The sequence below is a fragment of the Benincasa hispida genome, chromosome 1, assembly GCF_009727055.1.
Source record: "Benincasa hispida cultivar B227 chromosome 1, ASM972705v1, whole genome shotgun sequence".
Classification (NCBI taxonomy): Eukaryota; Viridiplantae; Streptophyta; class Magnoliopsida; order Cucurbitales; family Cucurbitaceae; genus Benincasa; species Benincasa hispida.
The window spans coordinates 63,115,948-63,126,047 of NC_052349.1; the positions used below are offsets into that span (position 1 = coordinate 63,115,948).

The 10,100-nt window shown below is 30.2% G+C and overlaps 1 protein-coding gene across 1 annotated transcript; it reads left to right on the forward strand.

Moving 5' to 3' along the window:
* Positions 1-5,569: 5,569 nt before the first annotated feature.
* LOC120092218 (ras-related protein RABD2c-like) lies at positions 5,570-9,150 on the forward strand. Its single transcript, XM_039050500.1, has 8 exons — positions 5,570-5,797; positions 7,110-7,182; positions 7,843-7,890; positions 7,980-8,027; positions 8,121-8,192; positions 8,291-8,443; positions 8,542-8,645; positions 8,764-9,150. Exons 1-8 carry the CDS (start codon positions 5,784-5,786, stop codon positions 8,855-8,857), a joined length of 606 nt encoding a protein of 201 aa, XP_038906428.1. The 5' UTR covers positions 5,570-5,783; the 3' UTR covers positions 8,858-9,150.
* Positions 9,151-10,100: the final 950 nt, after the last annotated feature.

Consider the following 10,100-nt stretch of genomic DNA (forward strand, 5'->3'; position numbering starts at 1 on the left):
ACTCACTATACTCGCACAACGCACACCTCTCAGTGGTTTGCTACATGCGTCATATTTCTATGCCGCATGATTGAGTATGCGATAACTCTTGCAATCTATACTTAACTCATGGCGGTAAGAGTTAAAGTTAGAGTAGAAGAATATGATGTAAATAATATTGAAGGAACTAAAGAGATGCATTGATTAAAATTAAGCCAAAATGTAATACAATACAGAGGTGAGAAGAGAGATGATGGCTAGATGTAGGCAATCTCTTGCTTCCATCAGATGTGTGTCAAGGTTGCCAGTGGTGCAATGGATGAGCGGCAGAGTAGTCCCTCTCAAGATCTATTTCAGGCGAAGCTCCGGTCGTCAATCGGAGGAAGTTGTGGAAGTGAAAAACTCTCAAAAAATTTCTTGCTCATGCTCTCGTCTGTGATCACAGAAATCTGCCCAAGGCAGAAGTCCCAGATGCCTTGAACTTGACTCCAAGACTCTATTTATAGAGCTCAAACGCCGATAGATTTAATAATCCCGCTCTGAATCACTGCCATTACTAATGCAGTAGGTGAGAATGTCATCATGATCTTATTTCTTTGATACCATTCAACCATTCCACCCACTCTTTGCGGTCATACTTCTATCATGGCTATTACTCTGTAGTTGCGACATTTCATTCGATCAACTTTTCTTCATTGAGATCAACGCACGCAATCAACTTTGCGATGGTTTGGGATCAATGCATACGATCGACTCCTACGACAACTACAAAATAGAAATTTTGATGAAGATAACGCATGATATAGGGTTAGTGGAGATTTTTAGTGCTGATTAATGCAAGTTCATTATTCCACATGATTTTTTACTAATATCAATGACATTATATACTAAGACTAATCATTTTGTGGTTCGGTCTTATACAAACTCTTTGTATAGGATACCCCTACTCACATGTCTTCGCATGAATGATTAGGATCAGAACATTTGTAGCACTTTACAACACTTGTAACACCTACAAAGTGGACCGTATCTGTAGCGTCAACAGGATAAAGTACCTAGCCTTATCCATCTATTACAGACTGTTTGGGTTATTATTTAAACAAGATCCACTTGTATATCTCTACATACTTGTTTAAATTACATAAAATAACCTATGATATTTAGTTTATTGGATTGAGTATATGCTTATAAAATAACACTTGTTTTCATAAAACAACATTTATTTTATTAACAACAATATGTTTATACAAAGTTTACTAACTACGAGATTACAAGAGATTTAGGACACTAATCCCAACAATCTCACACTTGTCATAAAGCTTAGGGAGCCGAATGTATAATACAAATAAAGTACAAATCACAATAAATTAGGACATACATTATACCTTAGTAACAGATAGATAGTTGGGGACATAGTCCTGCAATAAGGAAATCACTCCTACCCATTTTAGGGTTAACAGATAGGTTATTCCCTTAAGTATTGATTCCTAGTCTTGAACAAAGGAGCCCCACCCTCTCATAAGAGAGGAATATGATTTATTAGTTAGACTATAAACCAATTGTTCAATAGAGGATTAGTGGAGACTTAAGGAGCAAGATGTATTTACAGGGATAAAACAATAATTTTGACCTAGTTGTAAATACGAACGACTTGTAAAGGATTAACTTACTGATTATGGTTAAATCAAGTGGACAGAAATATATCTACAATGAGGAGAGTGCAACTATTGAGCTATAGTGGTATGTCTCGGTAATTAACGGATATTGATTAATTCGGTTTAAAGAGTTTAGCTAATTAATCTTAAATCGTTGGAGCTCATGATATGTATGTCCATAAGATCTCTCTACTAGCTCCTAAAAGATTATACCTTGGATTAGAATATTGAGTAAATTTGAAATGTTCAAATTCAATTTTAGGATTTTGATAATTATATATTTGATATAATTAACATTTAAATTTATTGAAAGTAAATGTATTTGGAGAGTTCAATATATTTAAATAATGATTTAAATATAGATTACATAAATAAGAATTAATGTTTGAAGAATGTGTTTTTATTAATTTACTATTAGATATTAAATTATTATTATTTAATTAATTAAATTTGTTTAATTAATTATTTAATAAATCAAATCAATTTCAATTTTAAAATTCAATTTTTAGAAATTGAATCAATAATTATATTTAATTTAATTATGCTTTAGAATTAGGTTAAATAAAATTGAAAAATTATTTTTCAATTAAAATTGAAAATTGAAAATTATGTTATAAACCCATAGTGGATTTATCCAATTTTGAACACCAAAGCTCACTATCTTAGTGATATTTGAAATGCCAAATGGCTAATTAATGAGCTTTGCATGTTTAAGTTGATTAAATACTTGAATATTGATAAGAATTAAGGACATGCAAAATGAAATTATGGAAAAACTGGGCTGAGAATTTTTCTCTCTATCTCTTCATTTCATTCCAATTCCTTTTCGATTTGGAGTTACACCATTCAATCCAAGATTGAGAATAATAGAGAAGATACTATTGGTGGTCTATGAAGAATTTGAAGGTCAATTTCGTGGAAATTGCAAGGAGCAAGTGAAAATCATCAAAGATATCCAAAATGAAACCATATTGTTTGAAAATTTTATTTTTTAGCACGACTGTTACTCAAATTAATATAATTAGAGTGTTTAACGATTTTGTTAGCTTTCGTATTTTGCATGTTTACTCTAACACAATCTATTAGTAAATCTTCCAAATTTACTTGTGAAATATATATTAGAACTACTACTATCCTTCAGTAGAGATAATGACTCATCAATTTTTTTTTATAATACCCCTCCATTTAGATTATAAATTAAAACTACAATAAAACTATTCATATGTAACAAATGAATTAAAACATAAAATAAAAATAATAGAACCTATGTATGTGTGTATGTATGTATGTCTGTATGTATGTATTGAATGTTACTAAACATATAAAAGTGATTGAAGAAAAAATTTAGGGCACATTTGGTTCGTAATCTGAATTCTGTTTTATGTTTTTCAGATTCACTGAGTTCAGCAAGTATGTGTTTGGTAGACAATCTGAATTCTATTTCTGAAAACCATTTTCGGATTCTGTAGTTCAAACTGTATAAATTATGAAAACAATATTTTTATGTTTTTAATATATCCAAAATTTGAATTTTGAAATTTAAAATTCATAATTATATTAAATAAGATAAAAATATTTAGAAATATAGTATGTCATGTTTTAAACTCAATTCAATCTTTTAAAAATTAAAATAAGTATTACGTAATATACTATATATTAGGTTAAATTCCAAATTTGGTTCATGTGGTTTTGATTAAAATTAAAATTTAGTCGATATGCTTCTATTTAAATCCTTTTAAATAGTCCCTGACTTCCTACCATAAGAATTATTTATGAAGCTTTTATTAAACCATAGGCAGTAAATTCTAATTATAAACCATAACACCTAAATTTTAATTTATTCCAAATCTTTGTGACAAAATTTTTAATTTATCCTATAAATTATATAATATTACAAAATAATAATTAGACAAATTTTTTTAACATAAAACCATGTTCATAAATAAAATAAAAATAATTTATTTTCAACTAATGTCAACTAATGTTTAGTGGGTAAACTCTCTATGGTTTGCAATTGTTTAAGTAATTCAATTTATGAGTTTGGCTACCAAACATATATCACAAAACATGAAATACAACTTTATTTTCATCTAATTCCTTATTTTCAAATTTATGTTTTTAAATTCTCTACCAAACAAGTTCTTACATTTTCCCTTTTTCAAGCTTCAAGATATCGATTCATATCCCATCCACAAAAACGTGAAGAAACCTCCCGATTTGGCTTTTGTTTAGGTTGAATATTGCTGATTTACCTTGAATTATAAAGTCTTAAAAAAATCAATTTGATCTTTGGTGTGAGTGGCTATTATAATCCTTTTAGGAATGTTTGGGATAGGTTAGGCATCCTAAGCTCCATATTTTTTTATGGGTTTGAATAGTGAACACTATTCAAATCTATGGATTACACTTTTTTTCCACCATCGACCAACTTTGATGGCCACCTCCGGTGACTGCTACCGACCAACCTCCAGTCGCCACCGACAAATCTTGAAAAATGTTAATAAAAAACTTTTAGTATATAACAAACCAAACAAACTTGTAAATAAAAATACTTCTAAAAAAGAGTTGTCAAACACATGTGTGCTTTTATTGTAAGATTTTTTTTATTTTTTTTAATCAAAAGTGTTTTAATGAAAATGAATTTTTTTAAAAAATATTTTTTTCTAAGTCATTCCAATTAAACACTTAATTTAATTATAGTAATGTTTTTTAAAATACATTTTCTCTTTCTTCTAACTCTTTTTTCTTTTTTTTTTTTTTTTAATTATTATTATTTATTGGATTATATCTTTTAATTCTCCACCTTTTCTTCAGAGTTTTTTAATATTTTCTTCATTTTAGATTTCATTTATTTTCTTATATTTTTCCTAACTGAAAATTGATCATCTATCTATAGATTCCTTACTGTTTTGAAAAAAAGAAAAAAAAAAAAAAAACTATTTTGAAAAGTTCATAATCACAAGAACTTCCCTCGTCTTTTCGTATTAATATTATTATTATATTTTATAAGGTGAAATTAAGAAATTTTATTTCGGCAATATGTAGTAATCCCTAATTTAAATTAGTTAAAGTGATAAAGTTTATGAAATTTCATTTCAAAACCTAGTAAAATCAAAATATCAAATTATTAAAATAATAAATTAATAAAATTATAATATTTATCAAATCTCTATTTCAAAACTAAAAAAAAAATTCTTTTAAATTTTTTTGTTTAATTTAAAGTTAACTATATTAAAATAATTAAGATGACAAATTTAAACTAATATAAAATTTAACCACTAATTAAATACAGGAAAATATTTCATATACTCAAGATTTATAAATCTACATTTTATTCCCAGGCTTCCTAAGCATGCATTCCAAACACGGGCTTCTTGAACCTGAGTTTCTTAAACTCAGATTTCTAAAATTTACACTACAATACTTTTTTTAGACCCAAACTACCTAAACCTCCTAACCCTCAAGCTTAACATTTTCAGATTTAACATTTCGAATCCGCACATCAAACGCCCCCTTAATTATTTAGAATGATTAGAGAAAAAAATATATTCAAAAAAAATTTTATTCAAAATTTTTTTTGTGATAAAAAGTGATTTAAAATATACTTTAAAAGTATTTAAAAAACTATTTCTAAACACTTTAATCTTTTTATAAAATGAATTTTTCTAAAAAATAAATACTTTAAAATTAAACCAAACACGCCTTTAATTTAACAAGATTTGGAAGCACATTCGCTATTCTTCATAATTAACCTTAAATTTTGCCATCTGGCCTAATTCTTCTAAGATAACCACTATTTGCTGGGCTACTTTATCGGGCTAGGTCCACGTAAAAATATTGGTATCCTTATACTCATGACATCATCATTATTATTATTATTATTTATGTCGAAGGGGCTTGTCAAGAACAAAAATATGCAATTTCAACAAGTTCAGAGGTGAAAAACGTGATTTTATAAAACTTCTCTCCTTCTTCGGTTTTACAATCTTTATTTCATTTTTCTTCTCTGTCTATTCGACTTCTTTACTCTCTTCCTCCTTCGTCTCTCTCGTCTCTCCCCTGTCGATCGCCGGCCGGTCTGAATTTTCTGGACCGGTTCAACTCCGGTTGAGCTTCCCCCCATTCTAGATCAGCATTCCGCCAACAATCATGGGTCCTGAGTAGTAAGTCGCTTTATTGATCGATTCGTCTTCAAGCAATTCCCGCTTGTTTGTTTGTTTGTTTGTTTTTGTTGGTTTCAGTTTTCCTTTTTTCCTTTTTTCCTTTTTTTGATTGATGTTTGTTCGTTATTATTATGATGAACTATTACCCAATTTAAGGATGATTTGGATCTGTGATTCTCATATAAATATATATTTTTAATTGTTGTTGAGGTGGATGAATCTGATTGTTTTTGGATTGATAGGAACTTTTAATGCAAAGCCCTCGTTCAGTTTGAGTAAAACAGATTTCGAGAAAATATTGAAGCGAATTGTAGTTAGATTATTGGAGAAGGAAGAAGGGGCAATTTCTCGTCCCTTCTAGTTTCTCTTAAATTATTTAACATTTTATTGTTTTCCAACCAGTTTTTCTCCCTAAAATTTTTAGAATTGAGATGAATTATGTAAAATTTACCCCCTGCATGGATTGGTCATTTTTTTCCTTTGTTTTGTCTATTGATTTGGATTTTTGTTCTCTCGGATGTGAGGTCATTGGGCATTGAATTTTTAAATAATATAAGAATTTTGAAAAGTTACGAATATTGTTATCCCTACTGGTTTCCCAATGATATGATTAACTTTGTCAGACATGGACCTGTTGCTTTTTCAGAATTTAATGATGGATGCTGTTCATCAAGTTTGCACCACTGTTTGCTTTGATATTTAGTTTTTCAAGTTGATGGTTTATGAAATTAGGGTAGTACAATGTTTTGTTTAATAATCGTCTGACAATTCTGCGCCTGTGTGTGTATATTGATCACTTTGTTATTCAAGCAAATGATTATTAATTTTATCGGCTGGTTAAGAATGTGCAAAATAGATACCGTGATAAATTTTCTTTGCAATATGTGGATGTCAAGAGTATTTTTAATTGGTGTTGTTCATTTGACTTCCCTTCATGTGAAGTGATTGACTTCTTAGGCCCTATTTGATAACCATTTGGTTTTTGGTTTCAGTTTTTGAAAATTAGGCATTTTTTAAACAATTTGTTTATGGTAGATTGGTAGTTTTAATCTTTCCTAATCCATAGTCAAATTCCATAAACGAAAATAAGTTTTTGAAAATTATCATATTTAGTTTTCAAAACTTGTTTTTGGATTTTGAAAACCTTTATAAAAGGTAACAACAAAACAAAGAAACCAATAAGTAGAAATAATGTTTATAAGTTGATTTTTAAAAACAAAAAACCAAATGGTTATCAAATGTGGCCTTAACATACAGGTTTTTCCCTCCTTGTCTTTTTGTAATAATATTTCAATCTGGTTTTGTCTGATAGTGACTATTTGTTCAAGCTCTTGCTTATTGGAGATTCTGGAGTTGGGAAGTCATGTCTTCTGTTGAGATTTGCTGTAAGTTTCAGTACCGTACCACTCTCTGTTCTACATTTATGACTCTTAGGTTATGCTTTCTTTCACTTTCGTTGATATCAAGGGTGATTGATAAAGTTGTCTTTGTGCAACTAACCTTCATTGTTTTCTTTCTCTAAACTTGATGGAGTTGGAGCAGGGAAGTGACAATGTGAAGCAGAACACATTTCAATTTATTTTCTCACTTTTTTCATTCCTTATTGAGGCACTTCATCTTCTTTAAAATCTACTTTCTACTACCTCTAGTTTCTTACATTGTGGATTATTGAATGTAGACACATATTGCTTGGCTTGTTATCTATCAATTTATACTCTGTAGCTTCAAAGAAATTCAAAGCAAATGAAATGTATGTTTGAATTGGAAAGTTTCGAAAGTTCTTTTAAGAGGGTGGAGAGTTAGGAATCACTGTTAACAATTTGAAACATTTGTAGTATCATCGGCATGGCATGTGATCCATATTTTTTAGTAACTACTATCTATGTCTCACTCGCTTTCATGATACTGAAGAAATTGCTGTCTTATTCTTCTATTTTGGCAGTTGTTAAGTGCCAAGACCTTTTCTTGTTTGGAAAGTTGCTTTTTCCTGAAGTTTCATCAATAATAAACTGAACTAATTAGTTTCTTTTGTATCTTATATACAGGATGACTCATACCTGGATAGTTACATTAGCACCATTGGAGTTGATTTTGTAAGCTTTACAATGATCCTAGAACTTCAACCCAATTCTATTTTATTTATGTACATAGCACTGATCACTTAAAGGTCTTGATGTTCTAGAAAATACGCACGGTGGAACAGGATGGAAAGACCATTAAACTCCAAATTGTGAGAGACTCTCTCTTCCTCTATACATATGCTTTCTTATTAATAAAAATAACGAATCTGTAAGTTCTCTTCTCTGATTATTGGAGTATTCAGTGGGATACTGCAGGACAGGAGCGTTTTAGGACCATCACTAGTAGCTACTACCGTGGGGCACATGGCATAATAGTAAGTTTTATGTACTGAGTTTTATGTACTGTAACTTCCAGTATAGCAAATTTTCTCTAGTCACAAAACTCTCAGTTTGTTTCTCTTGTCGGTTCAAGATTGTTTATGATGTAACAGACCAGGAGAGTTTTGAAAATGTCAAACAATGGTTAAACGAAATTGACCGTTACGCAAGTGAAAACGTAAACAAGCTTCTAGTTGGCAATAAGTGTGACCTCCCTAATAGAGTAGTGTCCTACGAATCAGCAAAGGTAAAATTGATATATTCTGTCACTGTTCATTTGTTGACTGAATTTGCTGCTGAAAGCCTCGGAGGTATGAGAAGCTGAGTGAAAATTTGTTTTCATAGGCTTTTGCTGATGAGGTTGGGATCCCATTTATGGAGACAAGCGCAAAAGATGCTACCAATGTAGAGCAGGCATTTATGGCCATGACTGCTGACATTAAAAATAGGTACATCTCCCTCCCCATCTGTGTGCTAGTGTGCAAAAATGCTAGTAACCAGATATGCCCCTTAGTTTTATTTGATAGACCACTTGAGCAATTACTAATTTTCTCGCTTGTTTTACAGGATGGCAAGTCAGCCTGCAAACAATGCGAGGCCACCGACAGTGCAGCTACAAGGGCAACCCGTTAACCAGAAGGGTGGATGCTGCTCCTCTTAGTTGGTTTTTTCTGCTATTCTAGCATGCATTATGCACGTAATATCAAGTGCATTTGAATCTCTTTCTCTATAAAGTATCTGATATCCCATTCATTTCACGTAGACCTTGAATTATCACTCTATACCTTTCTGTATTACTAAAGCAATAGTGTTCCTTTTTCTTTTTCTCAATATTTGTTTTAAGTTGCCGTGTAGGGAACTTTTAAAGGTATAGTTCAAGCAATCTCTCAGGTTATTTGCCTCGTTAATATTTGTATGGGAAATTCTTGGATGCATTGTGTTTCTGATTTTAGATATCGTATCTGTGTCTTTTTTGTGTTCATGGGTCATTTTATAGTTTTCTTGTCGCAATGCTTCAAAGGCTTATGTTGACTGCCAAATTAAGCATAGTTATCTTAATTAACCTAACTTTTTACTCTGGTACACATTCTTTTAAAACAAAAACCTGTGTGGTTTAGTATTTTAACAGAGGTCTTAATGAATGTGCGCAATCGAGGGTTGGTCGTCGGGAACATCGACTGAGACTTAGCTAAACCATGATTCGTGAATTTGAGGGTGTTTATGTGTTTAGTAAGAGGTTCAAGAACAGTACTACAAATCCTAAAATGCTCAATATGACTTTGGGCTAAAAATGGCTTTGTAGCTAAGTGTTCTTTTTTTAGTATAGATAGGGAATTAAACCTCCAACTTCAAGGGAAGGTAATACATGTCAAATACAGTTGAATTATGTTTATTTTAGAAACATGAGTTGTAGCTTTAAATATTTTTTCTCTTTTTAAACGAGAAATCAAGTTTTCATTGAGCAACAAAATGTGTTAATAGAAAGTTTGATTAAAATTTATGCAAGTATTCAAGATCAAAATATGATTTAAATTGAAATTGCATTACAAGATGGAGACTTTTTTTTTCTTTTTGGCAATAATTACTCATGTTCACTCCAGTAAATAAATATATGAAAAAAAAAAGTAGCATACTCAATGTATAACCAATCAAATGGTGAAGGCACATATTTCTCAAAATTTTCTAATGTTCAAATTTCCATCTGTAGATTTTGTTTAATAATAATAACAATGGACTTTGTTTTTATCTTCTAATTGTTCCTAACTAGCCATCACATCATTACCCATATGACATGAAATATTTTAATTTGAAAAATGAATGTTGGGTTTCACCAAGCCAAATTTCCTACTTTAGATATGATATTAAATTTTTTTAAAAAGAAATATTAGTAACATTGAGATTCT

What these genes read in the sequence shown, in the direction of transcription:
- LOC120092218 (XM_039050500.1), top strand. An exon ending in GTCTTCTGTTGAGATTTGCT is followed by an intron (nt 7,183 to 7,842) that starts GTAAGTTTCAGT and finishes TCTTATATACAG; the next exon opens with GATGACTCATACCTGGATAG. An exon ending in AGACCATTAAACTCCAAATT is followed by an intron (nt 8,028 to 8,120) that starts GTGAGAGACTCT and finishes TGGAGTATTCAG; the next exon opens with TGGGATACTGCAGGACAGGA.